Below are 23,532 nucleotides of genomic sequence, written 5' to 3' on the forward strand. Positions count from 1 at the left end.
AGTTTTTCCAAGCCGATTGGACACTTTTCTCCTCTCTAGCGGCAGTCGATGACGTCAGTTTCCTAGCATCGACGATCAGGTCACACATGTCGCGGAACTTATTCTTGCAGCCGTGGGACGTTCAGTACCTCGTATCTCCCCAGTTCCTTGGTGGAACGAGGCGTACCGTGACGCAATACGCGAGAGGAGACGTACTCTGCACGTTTTCCGCCACCATCCTACGTTGGCCAGCTGTATCCGCTACAAGCAATTACGCGTGCGGTGCCGTCGCGTCATCCGCGATAGCAAGAAGGGAAGCTGGGACTACTTTACCAGCTCCTTTAACATATTCACTCCATCTGTAGTTTTGAGTCGAATTCGACGGTTATCCGGCATGTCTAGTTTCTCCCCGATCTCTGGGCTTACTGTCGCACATGACACCTTAGTGGACCCAGTCGCAATTTCTAACTCATTGGGTCAACACTTTGCTGAGATTTCGAGCTCTTCAAATTACCCACCAGCCTTTCTCCAGAAGAAACGAGCAGCGGAAGTGCGACCTCTTGCTTTCTCCTTTCGAAATCGCGAAAGTTATAAAACTGTTTTCTCTATGTGGGAACTCCAACACACAATCTCTTCCTCTCGCTTTTCCACCCAGGACTGGATGGCATCCACGTCCAAATGCCAAATGCACGTCCAAATGCCAAATGTTGCTACATTTATCGGACCGTAGTCTGCGTTACCTCCTTCGCCTTTATAATCGTATTTGGACCGACAGTACCTTTCCCAGAAGATGGCGCGAAGCAATCGTCATTCCTGTTCCGAAACCTGGAAAGGACAAACGTCTTCCCTCTACCTATCGCCCCGTATCTCTCACGAGTAGTGTATACAAGGTTTTGGAGCGTATGGTGAATTGCCGTTTCGCCTGGTGGCTGGAGTCCCGAAACCTTTTAACACCTGCCCAATGCGGTTTTCGAAAGCATCGTTCTGCAGTTGACCCTCTTGTTGCTCTCTCCACTTATATCATGAACAATTTTCTCCGGAAACGCCAAACAGTAGCGATATTTTTTGATCTGGAGAGAGCATACGACACCTGTTGGAGGACAGTCATCCTCCGCACACTGTTCTCTTGGGGCTTTCGAGGTCGGTTACCCCTTTTTATTTTTGAGTTTATGGCAGAGCGCACATTTAGAGTGCGGGTGAACACTACTCTCTCCCGTACTTTCTCCCAAGAGAGCGGGGTACCCCAGGACTCCGTGCTAAGTGTTGTACTGTTTGCCATCTTCATAAATCCAATTATGGATTGTCTCCTTCCCGATGTCTCGGGCACCCTCTTTGTCGACGATTTTGCGATCTACTACAGCTCTCAATGGACCAGCCTTCTTGAACGACGTCTCCAAGGATTTCCCGATCGCTTCCATTCATGAAGCATTGAAACGGCCTTCCGTTTTTCTCCCAGTAAGACCGTCTGTGTAAATTTTTGGCGTCGTACGGAGTGTCCTCCGCCTTCCCTACACCTAAGCTCTGTCGACCTTCCGTTCACGGACATCGCCAAATTCTTGTGACTTATGTTTGACAGAAAACTGTGCTGGTCTTCCCACGTTTCGTATCTTTCGGCTAGCTGTCTGCTACCTCTCAACACCTTCCGTGTTTTCAGTGGTACCTCCTGGGGAGCGGACCGAGTGGTCCTCCTCCGCTTATATCGCGCCTTAGTGTACTCGAAATTGGACTATGGAAGGATACGAGTAGTTTACTCCTCTGCACGGCCATTTATTCTTCGGCGTCTCGACTCTGTCCACCACCGTGCATTGCCTTCTGGAGCTTTTTACACCAGCCCCGTGGAGAGCCTTTACGCTCAGACTGCTTAACCTCCGTTATACAATCGGCGAGCTGTCCAACAGAGTCGTTACGCTAGTCATATGGCTGTTGCAGTTTGTGCCTTGAAAATGGCGGGATGTACTCTCACCGAAATATCGGCGGTTGCTGTAAATATTATTTGACTGCATTCCCGTAAGTTGTTTGAAAATTGTATAAGCCAGGAGAAACTAAGGTCTCACATTGTCTGTGATTGGTTATTGCACGTTGATGTCGAAGATAAGCGTTGGGAACATTAATGTGGGAGGACTGTGTAATAGCTGTAAATAAATATTTAAGTTCTTAATTATCTAGACGACTTGCACGCTACACCAGACACTGAAGTTTATAGCAACTGTCCAAAGTGATGACCGTCAGCCTGAATCTAGAATTATCCTGGAGTACAAGATCTCTGTCATGCTCTCTTAAATATCCGTGTCCATTACCGTACACTGAGATGAGCAGTTAGGACCCTACCGACCGGTTCCTTTATGAATTTCATAAGCAATCAAAGAATTGCGTACTATCTTTCAGAATAGTGCCATCAAACTTAAGTAGTTCGTAAACAAGCACCACACACGCATTGCTCATTTAGACATTGTACCGCCTGAATTAATTATTAGCGAACACCGAAGCTGTAGCTCAGATCACCATTTTCGGAACCTCTACTGTTGCATGTTGACCCAAAACATTTGACCCACCCTTAATACGGAAACAACTTAAATCTCCGGTATTCCAGTTCTGTTCTCAGATGAAATGTTGGTGTTCTTACAGACGACCAGTGGATTGTGACGTTTCTTCGAGGTTGCAAGTTCTCTCTGGAGAAGACGAAGCACAAGATGGACATGTACTACACGATGAAGACGGCGGCTCCCGAACTGTTCGCCAACAGGGACCCCTTGGAGCCCAAGATACAAGAGATCCTCAATGCAGGGTGAGTCCGTTCATATAGTGGGACGGAGGAAGGCTCATAGGACGCCTGCTTTAAGCAAAATATTGCAAAAAAATTTAAATACTGATAATCAGTTACAACGTGGCAACGTAAAATTTCGGTGTTTGTCTTAACCTATTGAAAAGTAAGAAAAATTAATTAATTAGGAAAATATCGATTTCTAGAGATTGAGAATTACCCTTAGTTTCTTGTTTATGGTATCATCCCATGGTATAACCAGCAGGGAAGAAGGAAAATCCCAAAAATGTATACAGAAGACATTATATTACTTTTTGCGTAAAAACATTTCTATAATAGATACATCACCTACTTCACTGCTATCTTTTTTCTTTTTTTCTCGATGCAGTTTTCGGATTTATTGGTTTTATCTTTAAGTTGTCTGACCATTTCACTGGCATCTTCTTAGTTTACTCTTTTATTTAACTTGCCTACTTAATTCTCTTTCTACCTTCCTAGTTCGTTCTGTAATGGGGTTACTGCTTACACACGGATCAGTCGCTTCGTGTAGAAGAAATTTCAATTTGATCTGGCAACTACCTGCCCACACATGTTTCAGTCACTTAATGAATGGACATTTTACCTGGTTAAGTTATTTTACCTACTTGTGTTTTACATGTTTCTTAGGTATTTTTAAGTAGTGAAAGTTCGTTAGTTACCATTGGCACACAGTTGCAAATTATTTCATTATCACAGACCTGAAACATACGCATTGTTAGATATGTCATTTACCGCCTGTTAACTTTCAGCTGATACGTTCTGATTCTTGTAATTCAGTACTTTTATATGACTTGGGTACAATGCACATCTTTTGTCTACTGTGTGTAATTATTGTATACTGATTCCACTTCAGTATTCCTAATTATTACGTCCACATTGGTGAGGCGCTTTCATTAAATTGAATTTTGGCATTTATTTTGTGTTTGTCACTATTGCATTAATTACTTTTTATGTATGTATTGTATGACCCATTGTCTGAAACTGTTGTTCGTCCATCAGATAATTGTCCCCTTCATTATTATCGTTTGTTACATTTGATAATATTGTTGTTTATGCAGGGGCGTGATGACGATGTAATGTAACACTGAAATTGGTATCTCAACACGGAGCGTCCAGAGCTCGTGGACTAGTGGCTAGCGTTGCTAACTCTAGATCACGGGCCGGGTTGGGGATTTTCTCTGCCCGGGGACTGGGTGTTTGTGTCGTCCTCATCATTCCATCACTATTCACAAAAGTGGCTAAACTGGACTGTGTACAGACTGGGAATGTGTACGGGCGGTGACAACCGCGCAGTTTGAGCGCCCCACAAACCGCCGCCACCGCCGCCACCACCACCACCACCACCACCACCACCACCACCATCATCATCAGCAGCAGCAATAGGGTTCAGAATGGACGGCTGAAGGTGTACTGCTGTTTTCTTCAAATTTAGAAACCGGCCTCGCAAAAACCATCTTCTTCAAAGATGGCCATACAAAGACATCTGGGGGACTGATGACCTTAGCTGTTTAGTCCCCCTTAAACATCCCAACAACAACCACCACCACCACAAAGATATCGTGTATGTATTTGAACTTCGCTGATCCATTACCCGCGTAAAGCACGGATTACTTCAGTGATCTACAGTTTATCCTTAATTTTTCAAGCTGCGCAATTTTCAGTGGTTGGAGTCCTTTGCCACGAAAGTGGACTGTACTTACCGAATAGTGTTCCAACTTAAGTAGGCATAACAACACACTCTCGGTTCAACTTCTTTGGGTGCATAAACTTACGTCTATTGTTAACACACTACGTGGATGACAGGTACAAAGATAATTTGTTAAGCAAAGTTATTCTGTCCACCATTCAAATGAACACATTTCTTGATGTAGAATGTGATCAATGACAGAGGACCTTATCACTCTACCGACGAGTATACTTACCACTCCATGGCGCTGGAAACATTCATTGTAATCCACTGCTTCACCGACAGCGTTAAAGAAAATATTCTTACGTTTCATAGCTCATTGACTGCATGTCCTGTGCAATAGGTTAACACTGCACTTCTCTACATTTATTTGCATTGCAAAAAAGAGAAAGGTATAGCTATTTTGGAGAAGCCAGACTTAAATTCCCTCATGGACACCGGAAACTGTGGCACACAAAAGCTTCTTTCCGACTGTAAAACCCTGAACAAATCGTTCCCATCATTCTGAAAGTATCAATCTTCGTTGGTGTTACTCTCACAGACATCTTCAATTTGCTCCGTTGTCTCTCCCTCGCGTTCGTCTCCGTTCTCCCTCCCTCCCTCCCGCTCGTCTCCATCGTTCCTCCCTCCCTCCCTCCCGCTCGTCTCCATCGTTCCTCCCTCTCTCCAGAACCTTCCCACCTTACCTCTTTCTCGATCGTTTCGACTCGCTTCCGCACGTCCTGTCTAGGATGGCTTTAACAACTGAGTTGGCCAATTCACTCCCAAGATCGTCAATTGATCAATGTCGACTGCGCCTTCAACATTTCATGTTTAAGAAACTCGATGTGGTTAAGGTGTGAAATTGAAGTGTATAGATCCCAAACACTAACAGTTCATATCGCTTCCAGTGGCGATCGAATTTATCGATTTTATATACTCCTAATGGGACTACGAAGTCTGACCGCGATTCTTCCGGCCAGGTTCATCACTTACCTGCCGCAGCTGGACAAGCACGGGCAGCGGGTGACCGTGCTGCGCCTGGGCCAGCTCGACCCCAAGAAGGTGACTGGCGAGGACATCTTCCGCATGAACTTCATGGGCGGCGACGCGGCCCTGCTTCAGGACGACGCGGCCGTCCTCACCGGCACCGTGGCCCTCATCGACCTGAAGGGCTGCTCGCTGTCGCACGCCGCCTTGTTCGGCCCAGCGACCGTCAAGAAGTGCACCACCGTCCTCCAGGTGCGGCGCCGTCTCGCTCCACTGTGGGGTCTGAGCACACAAATTCAGATATTTCCAGCTGAGCGTTACTTCCTTACACCTCGGGTGATTTTCCGTAATTTAATGACATTTCTGTGAATGAGGCAGTGCTCATCCAGTGAATGAATAATGTATGGGAAAAACTACAGAGTTACGATAAATGGTTAACATTTTCAAAGCTCTATCTTTTCCCAAGTACACTACTGGCCATTAAAATTGCTACACCAAGGAAAATGCAGATGATAAACGGGTATTCATTGGACAAATATACTACACTAGAACTGACATGTGATTGCGTTTTCACGCAATTTGGGTGCATAGATCCTGAGAAATCAGTACCCAGAACAACCACATCTGGCCGTATTAACGGCCTTGATACGCCTGGGCATTGAGTCAAACAGAGTTTGGATGACGTGTACAGGTACAGCTGCCCATGCAGCTTCAACACGATACCACAGTTCATCAAGAGTAGTGACTGGCGTATTGTGACGAGCCAGCTGCTCGGCCGCCATTGACCAGACGTTTCCAGTTGGTGAGGGATCTGTAGAATGTGGTGGCCAGGGCAGCAGTCGAACATTTTCTGTATCCAGAAAGGCCCGTACAGGATCTGCAACATGCGGTCGTGCATTATCCTGCTGAAATGTAGGGTTTCGCAGGGATCGTATGAAGGGTAGAGCCGCAGGTCATAACACCTCTGAAATGTAACGTCCGCTGTTTAAAGTGCCGTCAATGCGAACAAGAGACGTCACGTGTAACCAAAGGCACCCCATACCACACGCAGGATGATACGCCAGTATGGCGCTGACGAATACACGCTTCCAATGTGCGTTCACCGCGATGTCTCCAAACACGGATGCGACTATCATGATACTGTAAACAGAACCTGGATTCATATGAAAAAAATGACCTTTTGCCGTTCGTGCACCAAAATTCGTCGTTGAGTACACCATCGCAGGAGCTCCTGTCTGTGATGCAGCGTCAAGGGTAACAGCAGCCATGGTCTCAGAGCTGATAGTCCATGCTGCTGCAAACGACGTCGAACTGTTCGTGCAGATGGTTGTTCTCTTGCAAACGTCCCCCTCTGTTGACTCTGGGATCGATACGTGGTTGCACGATCCATTACAACCATGCGTGTAAGAAGCCTGTCATCTCGACCGCTAGTGATACGAGGCCGTTGGGATCCAGAACGGCGTTCCGTATTACCCTCCTGAACCCACCGATTCCATATTCTGCCCACAGTCATTGGATCTCGACCCACGCGAGCAGCAATGTCGCGATACGATAAACCGCAATCGCGATAGGCTACAATCCGACCTTTATCAAAGTCGGGAACGTGATGGTACGCATTTCCCCTCCTTACACGAGGCATCACAATAACGTTTCACCAGGCAACGCCGGTCAACTGTTGTTTGTGTATGAGAAATCGTTTCGAAACCTTCCTCATGTCAGAACGTTGTAGGTGTCGCCACCGGCGCCAACCTTTTGTGAATGCTCTGAAAAGCTAATCATTTGCATATCACAGCATCTTCTTCCTGTCGGTAAAATTTGGCGTCTGTAGCACGTCATCTTCGTGGTGTAGCAATTATAATGGCGAGTAGTGTAATATAGGTACAAACCAGACTGATGCACTAATAGGACGGTAAAGACAACAAGTTGGCATTTTGCACTCTACATCTACATCTACATTTATACTCCGCAAGCCACCCAACGGTGTGTGGCGTAGGGCACTTTACGTGCCACTTTCATTACCTCCCTTTCGTGTTCCAGTCGCGTATGGTTCGCGGGAAGAACGACTGTCTGAAAGCCTCCGTGCGCGCTCTAATCTCTCTAATTTTACATTCGTGATCTCCTCGGGAGATATAAGTAGGGGGAAGCAATATATTCGATACCTCATCCAGAAACGCACCCTCTCGTAACCTGGCGAGCAAGCTACACCGCGATGCAGAGCGCCTCTCTTGCAGAGTCTGCCACTTGAGTTTATTAAACATCTCCGTAACGCTATCACGGTTACCAAATAACCCTGTGACGAAACGCGCCGCTCTTCTTTGGATCTTCTCTATCTCCTCCGTCAAACTGATCTGGTACGGATCCCACACTGATGAGCAATACTCAAGTATTCTGTGAGTGCCCCTACCGCCGCCACACGTCTCAGGTCCAAATAGCAGTCAAGTTCGTTCCATACTTTATGTAGCAACATACGTTAGTATCAATAGTCACCAGAGCAGCATTGATGCGTTCTCTGAGCTGTTACTGTCGTTGAAAGTGGGGGTATGTAAACATGGTCCTCAATGTATCCCCAAACCAAAAAGTCACAAGTCGTTAGGTCAGGCAACTTGAAGGGCCCAGAACCACATAATCTTCGCCCTAGGGCCCAATCCAGTGATGCGCCGACCACAATCTTTTGGTTTAATTGTAGTACGAGCGGCAGACGGTACGGTTGGAAATGTAAGTGCAGTCGCGAAAACCTACCACACATTTTGCTGCGGTATCAAAAGTTCGTGGCATGCATGGCCCGTTGATTTTTCTTTGGACTGGTCGACTGTACCTGACGGCTAATGTTGTGTAATTTCCCTTCCTCAACGCAGTCCATACGAGCAAACCGGTTGCTATTTCGCCTGATACTGCTCATACGTTAGAGATATTTAGGCAATGCACGGCTCTGTTAAAAGAATCTCGTTGTGTCGCAGGGTCGAGTCGTGCACATATGCTTTCATTCCCCGCAGCTAATTTGCTGCAAATAGTAACCCGCTGCTGCGATCCTGCAGTGAATTAATCTGTGTGTTGGCTAGAATTGCGAGTTAGTAATAGACTCAGAAAGAAAAAGTAAAAGTTAAATGAATAGCTTAATAACAAAAGTTCTATTCAACAAACAGTTACGTTGAGTGATAATTATTCAAGAAAGGACATGCCAAATAAATGGGAAGTGCTCCTGCGATATTCAGTAAAAATTCAGAGACAGTAACCTCACAAATGAAGTGAAATTATGTTGCGACGTCCGCCCCCGGTAGCTAAGTGGTCAGCGCGACAGAATGTCAATCCTAAGGGCCCGGGTTTGATTCCCTGCTGGGTCGGAGATTTTCTTCCCTCAGAGACTAGGTGTTGTGTTGTCCTAATCCTCATCATTTGATCCCCATCGACGCGCAAGTTGCCGAAGTGGCGTCAAATCGAAAGACTTGCACCCGGCGAAAGGTCTACCCGACGGGAGGCCTTAGTCACACGACATTTATTTATTCAGGTTTAGACGTTGCAAAAATGGTAGCAAAATCATCAAACTAAATGGTCATTGAAGACACCCAAAAAGTAATTCCACTTCATAATCACAATATACGAACATTCACCAGCTCGAAACAGTTCAACTCACGTTGAGTAACAAATTAACACATTCGGCGCAAAAAATAGTAACTCATACCCTATCTATTCTCAGTTCTGTAAGTCAAGCGGAACAATTGGAGTCCTACTCTAGAGCACATTCAAACCTTTCGAAAAATAAGTCCCTCCAGAAGCTAAAGGTTGGAGTGGCCTTCACTGCTCTGAGTCAATCACCTTCACAATCAAATACTACGTGTTACCACAAGCAGTCTGCCTCCTGCCAACACTACCGTAAGAGTGGCCATCATACCTCCCTTGAGCTCATCACTCGAAAAGTGGCACTATCCACTTGACTAATAGTGTTCTGCTACTATCGGCTTTTCTGTTGACTGAAGGCCATCCCCATCACAAATATATCTTCCTGAAGCTCTACAGACATGGACTGATTAACAATGACCACTTTCTGGACTAAACTAATGTATTACAACAATATTTAAATAAAGAAATGTCATAAACATTCGGCTAGAATTAGATCACTTAAAATAAATATAAGTAATAGTTGTTCATAAATAAATAAGCTAGCATTCTTGCACAAGTGTGCTAAAGTTAAATCACAATGAATTATTAAACATTATTTAAAAAATTATCTAGGTCTTATTGAGAGAAGTGTCGTTTGATTCTTTTCTGAATTGTGAAGTCTGCTAACACGTGACTGAACACTTCTAAATAAGCTCAGTTTTTTAATAGCACTTGGAATCAACATATTGAAATAAAGATGCAGGAAAAATATTAAACTGTTCATCAAATAAATACACAAGTATGACAATATGGAGTATTGACGGCCAGCTGCTGTGGCCGAGCGGTTCTGGACGCTTCAGTCCGAAACCGCGCTGCTGCTACGGTCGCAGGTTCGAATCCTCACTCGGGCATGGATGTCTGTGATGTCTTTACGTCATTTAGGTTTAAGTAGGTCTAATTCTAGGGGACTGATGACCTCAGATGTTAAGTTCCATACTGCTTAGAGTCATTTGAACCATTTTTGGAGTATTGAAACTCTGTAATTGTGGTGGATACAAAGTTCTCATGAACATTGGCGTAATCAAACAGATATAAAAGGCATTCCAAGTGGGTAACTAAAACATACACGGAAACCTAATTTTCAGGGATGGTAGCTGTAGCGAAATTCTGTCATAAGAGATAAAGGTAGTTGAAATCGCATGAAGCGATTAAAAGTTAAGTTAGAGATTCAGTGAGTAAATGTTTATTCACTGTAAATTATCAACAGTAGTAATTTTAAAGATATTGAAATCACTGTTGTGTCATAGGATGCGTCGTGTTTTCTAGGATCTCAGATGTACTCAGATTTTCGTTAATATTTGATTGGAAATCAATACAGCCTTTGCAGGGGCTGTTACCTGGCCGTCTTTGATTGTCTGACACTCCATTTCCTGGAGCATATTCTGCACAAAGGCAATGCGAGCATCTGCCGCCCAAATTCCCATCGCATTCATGCATTACGGGACTGTTGCTTAGTTGATATAGCATGCAATGAGAATAGCCTCTAAAGGACCAAAATTATCTTGTACTATGAATTCCGTGTTTAGTTCAGACGAAGAGTAGCTGAATCTCTCCAGCAAGCTACTAAATAAGACATGGAAACAAAAAAGGAATCTCACGCAACTGTGAGCAATTAGCTTCTCTCTACTACTATTTCTTTCCTTTCTCAGACGTTATGCCTGGTTAAAAATGGAAAGTGACGCGGACCTTGATCAAGCGTGACTTCCTTTTAACTGTACGGTATATGTTACATTGGAACTTTCGGGTAATTGAACATCTGTCAATAATTACAGTCTCTGTAGTTGTATATATACGTTTGGACGCAGTTGTATTGCGTTGATGTACTGGTGATAGTATAATTGGTATGTCAACTTTATCCTGATGCCACATGTCCTTGACTTCCTCAGCCAGTTGGATGTATTTTTCAATTTTTTCTCCTGTTATCTTCTGCATATTTGTTGTATTGGGTATGGATATTTCGATTAGTTGTGTTAATTTCTTCTTTTTTTACCGAGCGAGGTGGCGCAGTGGTTAGACACTGGACTCGCATTCGGGAGGACGACGGTTCAATCCCGCGTCCAGCCATCCTGATTTAGGTTTTCCGTGATTTCCCTAAATCGCTCCAGGCAAATGCCGGGATGGTTCCTTTGAAAGGGCACGGCCGAATTCCTTCCCCGTCCTTCCCTAATCCGATGAGACCGATGACCTCGCTGTCTGGTCTCCTCCCCCAAACAACCCAACCCTCTTCTTTTTCCTGGTGAGTATGATGTAAAGTTTGTTATGTGGTCTTGTTTTATCTCTTATAATGATTCTCTTCCAGTATAATTTGTAGTCATCATTCTCCAGTACATTTTGTGGTGCATACTTATATGTGGGAACGTGTTGTTTTATTATTTGATGTTGTATGGCAAATTGTTGATGTATTGCTTTTGCTACATTGTCATGTCTTCTGGTGTATTCTGTACTTGCTAGTATTGTACATCCGCTTGTGATGTGATCTACTGTTTCTATTTGTTGTTTGCAAACTATGCATTTATCTGTTGTGGTATCTGGGTCTTTAATAATATGCTTACTGTAATATCTGGTGTTTATTGTTTGATCCTGTATTGCAATCATGAATCCTTCCGTATTATTATTATTAATGTTGATTCTTCCGGGTTTGTATGGTCGTGGTCCATGCAATTTTCCCGTCGTAAAGTTTCGTCCAGAGTTGCGATGGACATTTTCTGATGTGCTGCTGGATCTAAGTCTTGCCAACTGACGGGAACTCGGCAGAAGCAGGAGCACTTCCGAAAATGTGCAGCGCAGCTGTGGACGAAACTTCACGAAAAGTGTCATGGACCACTACCATAACTTCGCTCGCCCGGATAGCCGCGCGATCTAACGCGTTGCTTCCCGTGCCGGAAGGCGTGCCGGTCCACAGTACGATTCCGTTCCTCGGATTAGTATCGAGGTCCGGTGTGCCGGCCAGCTTGTGGACGGTTTTTAAGGCGGTTTTCCATCTATCTCGGCGAATGCGGCCTGGTTCCCCTTATTCCGCATCGGTTACGCTATGTCGGCGATCGCTTCGCTAAGAGTCTCCACGTACGCGTACACCATAATTACTCTACCACACAAACATGTCGATTACACTCGTCTGGTAAGAGGGAAGGGTCCACTGGGGCCGAACTTCACAGTAACCGTGGGTTCGGTGTGGGGCGGCGGTGGGGTGGGTGGACTGCTGTGGCCTGTTGTGAGGTTGTGAACCATTGAGAGCTACGGCAGGACGAAGCCTCTCCGTCGTTTCTAGGTCCCCGGTTTAATACGCAATAAACTACCATACAATACAGGAAGAATCAGCAACAGTTAAGACATCCGACTGCTCAACCCTTCCTTGAATTAGTGTTAATGTCAAAATTTTTAACAGACAGGTACGAAATGGTGGTGGTGGTGGTGTTGGTGGTGGTGGTGGTGGTTGTGGTTAAAATGCCAATATCCGTAAATTTTCATATTTCAATTCCAGTACAGTACACTTAGAGGTTGATGCCTTACAACAGTATGAACAGAACACTGTATCGTGTCAAACATTCCTACTAGGAAGTGTCAAAGTACTTTGTGTGTGTGTGTGTGTGTGTGTGTGTGTGTGTGTGTGTGTGTGGATAAATTTTCAATACTGTAATTAAACAGTGCATTCATACACAATTGAGTTGCAGAGAAAGACATAAAATTTCTCTAATATTAAAAAAAGTCACATTTAAAAAAATTCGTGCCCAAAAGGACAGACGGAAAAGTTATACTACTATGAGTCAATGTAAATTGGAATTTGCACTTCAACAAAGGCATAGATTGTTTAGAACTGTTATTGAAAAAATTAATCTGTGCCGTTAGGCCTAAAGCATCTAAAAATTGGCCTAAACTGATTCAGAATATTATGGAAGATTAAAATATATCCCTACTTTGGGTGAAGGTGTACAAGTAACTGGTAAATGTCATTACTGCTAACACTGAAACGTTCTAGCAGAGTCATCAGATCATCAAAATCTACCTTAGAGAAAAAATACACTCCTGCAATAACATAGCTGTTTTAATTACAGTAAAAAACGAGTTAAACTAATAAGGTAAATGAAATGTGTGTAAAGTTAATTGAAGAAAACTTCTAAGGGAGCCCCATGAAGTGCTCACAATTTTACGAGTAACAGCCTTTTCTGTCAGTAGCAGATAATTGAGATTACAACACTTCCTTCGTAGATAGCCTCCAGGTTCTCAGAAAAGCGATAATAAATAAGTTTCATAAGACTGAATTACAGCCTACGTTCCAAAGAAAGTTTTAAACGTTATCAACACTTTTAAAAATAGATATTCAAGTGATTCCGAGAAAAATCTGTTGAACCTTGGAATATGTTATCTGAATTTGGCAAAACATTACGTTATTTATGTAAAGGTCCTTTCAATAGTGGTATTTTCCGAGACAGACTGAAATGTCAATTCATTTAACTTCGGTGACAACTTGCTCATTATTGTTAGTATTTTCAGTACCTCTTCAGATTATTATATTCAACGTAGCATATAAAAAATTCTCTTTTTTTATGCATTATCGTGATAGGAAAGTTAAATCATTATGGAATGGCAGACACATGAGACTAAACGATTCTGTTGTCGGTCTTCTGTGAGGTACATACATGACCTTCGCTTGCGTTGTTAAAAGATGCAGATTTCGCGATTTATCCAGGTACTACAAAGCACAGGAATAAATACCGGTGTCAATCATCTAAAGGAAAAGGCATCTAAGAAAATATTGAAAATACACGATTCAAGCGACGTGGATTGTAATTGAATTTTGATCCGACCCCGTACATAAAATTCTTTTCTTAGAACTACACAAGCTGTTAAAAATCTTCTTCCGTGAATTTTAAAATTTTCCCGGTCGACTGAATGTTCAAATAAATTTCGGACTTGGAGCCGGTCGTCGTTTAGTTCATCGCACGATATTTCGACTGGGCACCTGCGTGTCATCTTCAGGGGAACTATACAAATTCATACATCGGTCATCGTTCCTTAACCAGCTTCTCTGACATTCTGTGAACTGCCACTATCGTCCACATCCGAACTACCAGGAAAGTTCGTGAACATTTGAAGGAATTCAGCGGTATTGACAACTACACAAACTCCAGTGGTGGAATCATACATAGCAGGTCATACTGTTTTCCATGACTGTAGAGTTGATGGTCCAGTACCTTGGTCTCAACAAGATGCAACCACAAAAATCATATCTTTTTAATTTACGGATTTCAGTAATCACTTAACTTACCAGTTTCTGTCATCTGTATACGTACTTGATTTTGTCGGTTAAACCTTGATCCATCGGTTGTAGAAGAACCGTTACGTTAGGAGGAGAGATCTTCACTTTGATGTCACAACTGACGAGCAGCTATCCGCTAGAATTTGACAGTACAGTGTCCATAAACAATACGCCCTTAGACAGAAGGTGATCCAAATATCTTCCCAAACTTGGCGCAAAGTGATCATGAAACCATTTTATTAAAATGTCACTGACAACCCACATACTACTTTGTGATCTGTAGGCAACTGGCAAACAAGGCCGATTAATCCCTTGTTGTACCATTTAGTTCTACAAAATCCGTGTTAAAGTGGTTGCAGACGAAACGTGCTAAACGGGCCAGCGCGTTGCGAAGACAAAACAAAAGCCGACATGCGGATACTTGTTAAGTAGCTTTACACTTACTTGTTTTATGCGATACTATTCCTGTGGACGTTAACACTTAGGTAACTCCTGATATAAACAGGAATTAAATTAGTGTTAACGTCTACGTCGAACAGTACATAAAACAAAGAATTTAATTATAAAAATCAGTGCTCCCATTGAACGATTATCTAAAAGGAAAAGGCCTACAACTGTAGAAATTAGTCGCCCTGCATGATATGGTAATTTCGAAAGTACTGTGGCACATCTAAAGCTACTTTACACTCAGTGCAGTCTCATGTCGTTTCGTTTCGAACTTAGTGTTTCACACAGACTTTGCACATCCTAGTTGGGAGTATTTTGTTAGGCGTCGCATCTGTATGTTTTGGGAAATGGGCGCAATATTGCGAAGAGGTGTCTCAGCTAGTGAAGGTCTTCCACGCTTTTCGTAGTCAGACAGTTGGACGGTTTGTAAAATTACCTCTGTTATTCATTTTTCCTTTCTTCGACCGTGTATTATTTTATGGATAATGTGCGTATTGATAAGAGCTACATCCAGTACATAAATAGTTTCAGTAACTATTTGAGGTTTTTCTCGTGGTTGAGAAACAGGCAAACGTCTGATCTTGACGTTCAGTATCACCCATTCCATTCTTTATTCCTTGATGCATTCGGGTTTCATGTTCATTTTGAAAAAACAAATCTCTTTGTGTGTTCGATCATCTGCACACTTTCGTGTTTCGTGGATATCATTTACAGGTTACGCTTATATTTAATTAAGGATTCGTTTACACTGACGTTTTCAACTGACGTGTAAATTTCTGTAGATTTCACATTTCAGAGGTTGATGGCAGGTCTTATCTTTCGAAGCCTTTCACTAATGCCGGTAGTTTCATATTGCAAAAATGTGACAATCTCGAAGTTTGTTTAAATCTTTTCAAAGGCATTACTTTTTAAGTTATTGACGATTCTGATTTGATATTTTAGGCCAGTGCATTTGGATGTTTGGTTTTCTGGCGTGAGCCATAAAAATGCACAGTGCATAGTAGGCCTTCATTTCTTTGAAAGTGACAAGGTACCAATTGTCGTCCACTTTCCGTTTTTCCCATTCGTTGTCGGTTATCTGCGGTGCGAAGATATTTGTATCCGTGACAAGTATCCCAAAAATTTGGCTCAAATATAATAGAAATTAGTTCCAATAATACTGCTTTTTCACTTAAATTATCTCCAACAGATGCTTCTATGTCACGAGTCTATTTCCGAATGTCTGTGTTTTTCGCTTTCCCCCAAATCCAAATTAGACGTAACTTACGTATTGAATTTTCTCTATCACTGTCGTCATCCATAATTGAACGTTTCGCATCCTTTCTGTTTTGTACAACCACGTCGCTACCACTGGATTCTTCATCACTGCTTTCATGTAAACGCCCGACTCTTAGCACTATGTAAGGGTGTATTAAATTTGTCTTCAAAAACGCGAGTTCAAAACCATAGCACGCTTGTTTTGTAACTCAGATTTAACGAAGTGTGACCATTTCTCATGGCCTTACGGTAATAACAAAACCACGATTGTAACTGTTAAGTACTCTTCTCATGAACTAGACTCGTGGTGTTTATGTTTGGCCCGCATTAGTTTCCACGAGTCTGATTCGAGATATTCTTGTTTGGTCCAAAATTATCAGGAGTCAGATTCATCAAAGTACGGCAGTGGGTTAATATATTTCAAGGTACGCGAGTGTTTTGATTTTCCTATCAAAGGAGAGGGGATTTGTGTCTTCTGGATGCATTGCTACACGCCATAATTTTAACTCTACAACCACATGCCGAGTTATCTGGTTTGGAATCAAGCATCTTACTTGGCAGCATACGAGAAAAAAGTCCAAAGTCATCTGCATTAAAAATATGGTGTGGGGTTCAGTTTTCGAAGGACATAACGTATTCAAGTTCTTTTTTGAAGTTTTCTGCGGCCACTTTATCCCCAGGAAAACATGACAAGCTTTCCATCTTCCCAACCACCCATGGCTGGCTGTGAAGTAACAATAGTCATCGGGCAGCTTGCTGTTTAACACCTTTTCCTGCAGGATTGGTCTTGATATCGGAACACCATGCTCTTTTCTCACTGAACCATAATGATTCATCGAGCGTCTCATATCTCGCTTTCCTTAATGTGTTCCAGTTCTGCAAACGCTCTTTAGTTATCATTTTGAAGCAGATGTCCTCAGTTTCTTATCAGTTCTTCCTGCAGCCTGACTCAGCTGCAACTATATTTCTCAGCAGTTCTGCATTGCCTATTCTGTTACGTACTTCCAACTTTTTGTCCAGGGAAAGAACGACTTTCTTTTGCTTCGAAGCAAATTCAAAACGTGGGAGAAAAAGAATAATAACGGTGCATCCTCTTAACTACATAAGGAACAGCTCCACACTGACCACCAACGATCTCCATGCTAACAGCAGCACCAACAATGCTGTACGTACGAGGGTTATTCCAAAAGTAAGGTCAGATCGGTCGCGAAATGGAAACGACTATGAAAATCCGATAAAGCTTTGCACAGATGTGTTGGGTAGTGTCTCTAGTATAACCCCAGTTAGCATCACGTCGCTCTTCTCATTTCTGAGCTCGCAGTGAGTGCGTAAAGATGTCTAGAAAATAGTGTCTGCCGCCAAGTACGAGGACCTGGTGAGAAATTTCGCCTGAAGCTATGCAGCCAACATTACATAACTGTCGTGCTGTTTCGTCTTCACGACAATTCTCAGCCGCATTCTGCAGGGGCAATGAAGATGCTCCTGCATCGTTTTCAAATGGAAATGTTAGATTACCCACAATACAGTCCGCAATTGTCTCCCCCTGAGTTTCATCTCTGGTCACATGAACCGCTGTCTTTGAAGACAACATTTTGACACAGACAACGAGGTGTAGGCCAGCGTGGAGAATTGGCGGAAAGCACTGGCGGCTGCCTTCTATGATGAGGCTATTGAAAAGTTGGTACAACGCTATGACAAAAGTCTAAGTCAGAACGGCGACTACGTAGAGAAGTAGCTGAAAGGTGTAGCTAATTGTTACAAGTAAAACATTTCTGATGTTCACTGTGGTTTCAATTTGGCAATCAATCGGACCTTACTTTTGGAATAACCCTCGTATATCGTACCGTAACAACTGTACCCCGGACATTTTCGCAAAAAAAAAAAAAAAAAAAAAAAAAAAAGGAAAGGAAAACAATGAACAGGGATGAACGGAAAATGAGAATTTATGAACACTGGAAAACGAAGTTCTTGTGTATTAAAATCTACGCCTAAAAACAATAAATCTTCGGCGCTTGTGTAGCAAACGTCTGTCACACTTTTTAAATTCCTTACATCTTGCTTGCAGAGATCTGATGATGGCAGATGCCGAAACGTTCTAATAAACAGACACTGTATTTAAGAATAAAATTCAGTCGTAAGTCGCAAATATCTCCTAATTTCCCTTCACCGGTTTCGACAAATCAATCATCTTCAGAACCCTACTACACTACTGGCCATTGAAAGGGTATTCATTGGACAAATATACTAGAACTGACATGTGGTTACATTTTCACGCAATTTGGGTGCATAGATCCTGAGAAATCAGTACCCAGAACAACCACCTGTGACTGTAATAACGGCCTTGATACGCCTGGGCATTGAGCCAAACAGAACTTGGATGGCGTGTACAGATACAGCTGCCCATGCAGCTTCAACACGATACCACAGTGCATCAAGAGTAGTGACAGGCGTATTGTGACGAGCCAGTTGCTCGGCCACCATTGAGGAGACGTTTTCAATTGCTGAGAGATCAGGAGAATGTGTTGGCCAGGGCAGCAGTCCAACATTTTCTGTATCCAGAAAGGCCCGTACAGGACCTGCAACATGCGGTCGTGCATTATCCTGCTGAAATATAGGGTTTCGCAGGGATCGAATGAAGGGTAGAGCAACGGGTCGTAACACATCTGAAATGTAACGTCCACTCTTCAAAGCATCGTCAATGTGAACAAGAGGTGACAGAGACGTGTAACCAATGGCACCCCATACCATCACGCCGGGTGATACGCCAGTATGGCGATGACGAATACACGCTTCCAACGTGCGTTCACTGCGATGTCGCCAAACACGAATGCGACCATCATGATACTGTAAACAGAATCTGGATGCATCCGAAAAAATGACGTTTCGCCATTCGTGCTCCCAGGTTCGTCGTTGAGTACACTGTCGCAGGCGCTCCTGTCTGTGATGCAGCGTCAAGGGTAACCGCAGCTATGGTCTCCGAGCTGATAGTCCATGCTGCTGCAGACGACGTCGAACTGTTCGTGCAAATGATTGTTGTCTTGCAAACGTCCCCATCTGTTGACTCATGGATCGAGACGTTACAGCCATGCGGATAAGATGCCTGTCATCTCGATTGCTAGTGATACGAGGCCGTTGGGATCCAGCACGGCGTTCCGTATTACCCTCCTGAACCCAACGATTCCATATTCTGCTAACAGTCATTGGATCTCGACCAACGCGAGCAGCAATGTCGCGATACGATAAACCGCAGTCGCTATAGGCTACAACCGACCTTTATCAAAGTCGTAAACGTGATGGTACGCATTTATCCTCCTTACACGAGGCATCACAACAACGTTTCACCCGGCAACGCGGGTCAACTGCTGTTCGTGTGTGAGAAATCGGTTGGAAACTTTCCGCATGTCAGCACGTTGTAGGTGTCGCCACCGGCACCAGCCTTGTGTGAATGCTCTGAAAAGCTAATCATTTGCATATCACAGCATCTTCTTCCTGTCGGTTAAATTTCGCGTCTGTAGCACGTCATATTCGTGGTGTAGCAATGTTAATGGCCAGTAGTGTACAGTAGGGATACTACAAACTTTCGGACCTTCGCTGTACATATATGTAAGTTATATAAAGTTGTAACAATACCGATCACTAATAATTCCGTTAGGTGTAAAGACAAGTATAATGCTTATCTGTAACACGATGAGAGCAAGTTTTCAGTAATGTTACACCTATGAAAGAAATTTAATGTGAACGTGACCGTATGCTAATAGAATAGCTACTGGACTACGTTTCGTTTCTCGAAATGCTATGCCTGGCAGGAAGCAGTAGTCGAGTTAAGAGGATTCAAACCAAAAATGCGGTAGGTTTTAAAGTAAAATGAAATTTACATAAAAAATCAAAACGTTCTCCAGTCTAACTAGGAAAAGCAGAACCAAGTGGCTATCTGTTAATTAAGATAGTTAACTACTATAAATACTTAGTACTAAAATTTGTTTAGCAATTAGGACACAAAAAAGTAGCACAGTGTAACAGGCCTTGGAACAGAATTTAGACATAAGCAACATAGATTAGATTAGATTAGATTAGATTTACTTTCATTCCAATTGATCCGTAGTGAGGAGGTCCTCCAGGATGTGGAACATGTCAGAAAAACAACAATACATGACAAATATTTAAACTAAAACAAATAAGCTAATGTACCATTCCACAGGTCCCAAGTGGAATGATCGTCATTTTTTAATGAACACTAAGAGTCATTTTACAAATACTATTGCACTGAATTTAAAATAAAAAAGTTTTTTATTTATTTATAAGGTAAGAAACATGTAATACAACTACTGTAATACTTATTTACAATGAACACATTACTGCACTGAAATGGTGCAGAAGTTAGATTATACTTACACACACACACACACACACACACACACACACACACACACAAATTTTCAGTGAACACATTACTGCACTGAAATTGTGCAGAAGTTATGTTGTACTTATATACAAATCAGTTGGTTTTCCTCAGAAATTCATCAATGGAGTAGAAGGAGTTGGCCACCAATAAATCCTTTAGGCTTCTCTTAAACTGAATTTCATTGGTTGTTAAGCTTTTTATGGCTGCTGGCAAGTTATTGAAAATGTGTGTTCCTGAATAATGCACACCTTTTTGTACAAGACTAAGTGACTTTAAATCCTTGTGAAGATTATTCTTATTTCTAGTATTGATTCCATGAATTGAGCTGTTGGTTTGAAAAAGTGATATATTTTTAATGACAAATTTCATTAAGGAATAAATATATTGGGAAGCTGTAGTTAGTATCCCTAGTTCCCTAAACAGGCTTCTGCAGGATGTTCTTGAGTTCACACCACATATAATTCTTACTGCACGTTTTTGTGCCCGGAAAACTTTAGCTTGGCTTGATGAATTACCCCAGAAAATAATCCCATATGACATTATGGAATGAAAGTAAGCATAGTATGCCAGCTTTTTCATTTTTATATCCCCTATGTCTGACAAAATTCGCATTGCAAACAGAGATTTGTTAAGACGCTTCAGCAGTTCTGTGGTGTGCTCCTCCCAGTTGAATTTATTATCAAGCTGTAATCCCAAGAATTTAACACCGTCCACTTCTTCTATCTTCTTGTCATCATATGTTAGACATATACTCTTGGGACACCCCTTACAAGTTCTGAACTGCATGTAGTGTGTTTTTTCAAAGTTTAGTGACAAAGAATTGGCTAGGAACCAGTGATTAATGTCTACAAATATTTTATTGGCTGATCTTTCTAAGACTACACTTGATTTGCTATTTATTGCAATGTTTGTATCATCAGCAAACAAAACAAACTTGGCATCTGGTAATGTTACTGATGAAAGGTCATTGATATACACAAGAAAAAGTAAGGGCCCCAAAATGGAACCTTGTGGGACCCCACATGTAATTAGTTCCCAGTTGGATGATGCCTGATAGCTTGATACATGTCTCTTTCCTAATAACACCCTTTGTTTCCTGCCAGAGATATAAGATTTGAACCATTTTGCAGCATTTCCTGTTACACTATAATATTCTAGTCTACTTAAAAGGATATTGTGATTTACACAGTCAAATGCCTTTGACAGATCACAAAATATACCAGTTGCCTGCAATTTTTTGTCTAATGAATTAAGTACATTTTCACTGTAAGTGTAGATAGCCTTCTCAATATCAGAACCTTTTAGAAATCCAAACTGTGACTTTGACAGTATGTTATTTGAGATAAGATGGTTATAAAGACGACTGTACATTACTTTTTCGAAAATTTTTGAGAATGCTGGCAACAGTGAAATTGGACGGAAATTTGATGCTATTTCTTTATCTCCCTTCTTAAACAGTGGCTTAACTTCAGCATATTTCAGCCATTCGGGAAATATTCCACTGATAAACGACTGGTTACACAGATAGCTTAATATGTTACGTAGCTCAGAATCACATTCTTTAATTAACTTTGTTGATATTTCATCATACCCACTAGATGTTTTTGATTTTAAAGATTTTATGATGGACATTATTTCTGTTGGGGTAGTGAGGGTCAAATTCATATTATGGAAGTTACTTGAAATGTCTGGTCTAAGGTAATCCATAGCAGCATCTACCGAACCTGACAACCCCATCTTTTCAGTAACAGTTATAAAATGTTTGTTAAAAAGTTCTGCAACACTATACACATCTGTCACCAATGCATCATTTACTCTTAATGCTATTTGTTCCTCTTCATGTCTGGTTCTACCGGTCTCCTCCTTCACTATATCCCATATTGTCTTTATTTTGTTATCTGATATGACTATCTTTTCCTTGTAATATATTTGCTTTGACATCCGTATTACAGTCTTTAATATTTTGCAGTATTTCTTATAATGTGCTATAGCATGAACATTGGAAATGTTTCGGATTGACAGATACAGTTTTCTTTTTGTTTTACAAGATACCCCTATTCCTCGAGTAATCCATGGCTTCTTTGTAGACTTTGCTCTAACCTTCGTAAGTTTTGGGGGAAAGCAGTGTTCAAATAAGGTAAGCACTTTATTAGCAAAAATGTTATATTTTTCATTCATGCCATGAGCACTGTAAACATCAGTCCAGTGAATGTCTCTGAGGAGTGTCCTAAAATAATCAATTTTTGGCTTACTGATTACCCTCGTGAGCTCAGATTTAACAGATTTTATATCCTGTTCAGTATTAACATTTAACAGAAGGAACTGCATGTCATGGTCTGAGAGGCCATTGACTATTGGTTTTGTAATATAATTTTGTTCATTTGACTTTTCTATAAAGATATTATCAATGGCTGTTTGTGAGCAAGTGGTTATCCTAGTGGGGAACTTTACTGTGGGAATTAAGTTGAATGATAGTGTTACTAACTCAAATAGGTTCTTATTGGGAGAGTCTTTAAGGAAATCTACATTGAAATCACCAGCAACCACTATTTCTTTGTTTTTGGTTGTTAAATGGGCCAGTACAGCTTCAAGGTGGTTTACAAACAGATTAAAGTTACCTGCAGGTGCTCGATATACACTTAATATTATGAAAGATTTTTTGTGAAAATCTAATTCTGTTGCACATGCTTCCATATGCTGTTCTAGGCAAAATTTATGAATGTCTATGTTCTTAAATTTATGACAGTTCCTGATGAATGTGGCAACTCCTCCTTTCTCCATTTCTGATCTACAATAGTGAGATGCTAACCTAAACCCTGTAACACTTAAAAGTTCTATACCAGTGGTCACATGATGATCAGAGAGGCAGATTATGTCAGCTGGGTTTGAAGACTCTAATTCATCTATGCAGATAGTTAATTCATTAATTTTATTTCTCAGTCCTCGAATATTTTGATGCAATAAAGATAGCTGACATTTCACATTGACTGACTTAAAATTGGATGGAGTTAAAATATCTGCTGACAGTTGAAAATTCTTAACCAATGGCTGTTTATGTTGATGTAATAAGCTGGAAT

At 41.9% G+C, this 23,532-nt stretch overlaps 1 protein-coding gene across 1 annotated transcript in view; it reads left to right on the forward strand.

Annotated features, from left to right (window-relative positions):
- LOC124545146 (alpha-tocopherol transfer protein-like) overlaps positions 1–23,532 on the forward strand; it is a 157,411-nt gene that overhangs the window by 122,185 nt on the left and 11,694 nt on the right. The window contains exons 3-4 of the mRNA XM_047123976.1: positions 2,605–2,764; positions 5,429–5,687. Of these exons, the coding sequence (XP_046979932.1) occupies positions 2,605–2,764; positions 5,429–5,687 (419 nt within the window). The remainder of the gene's footprint in view (positions 1–2,604; positions 2,765–5,428; positions 5,688–23,532) is intronic.

This window comes from Schistocerca americana, chromosome 8 (genome assembly GCF_021461395.2).
Source record: "Schistocerca americana isolate TAMUIC-IGC-003095 chromosome 8, iqSchAmer2.1, whole genome shotgun sequence".
Classification (NCBI taxonomy): domain Eukaryota; kingdom Metazoa; phylum Arthropoda; class Insecta; order Orthoptera; family Acrididae; genus Schistocerca; species Schistocerca americana.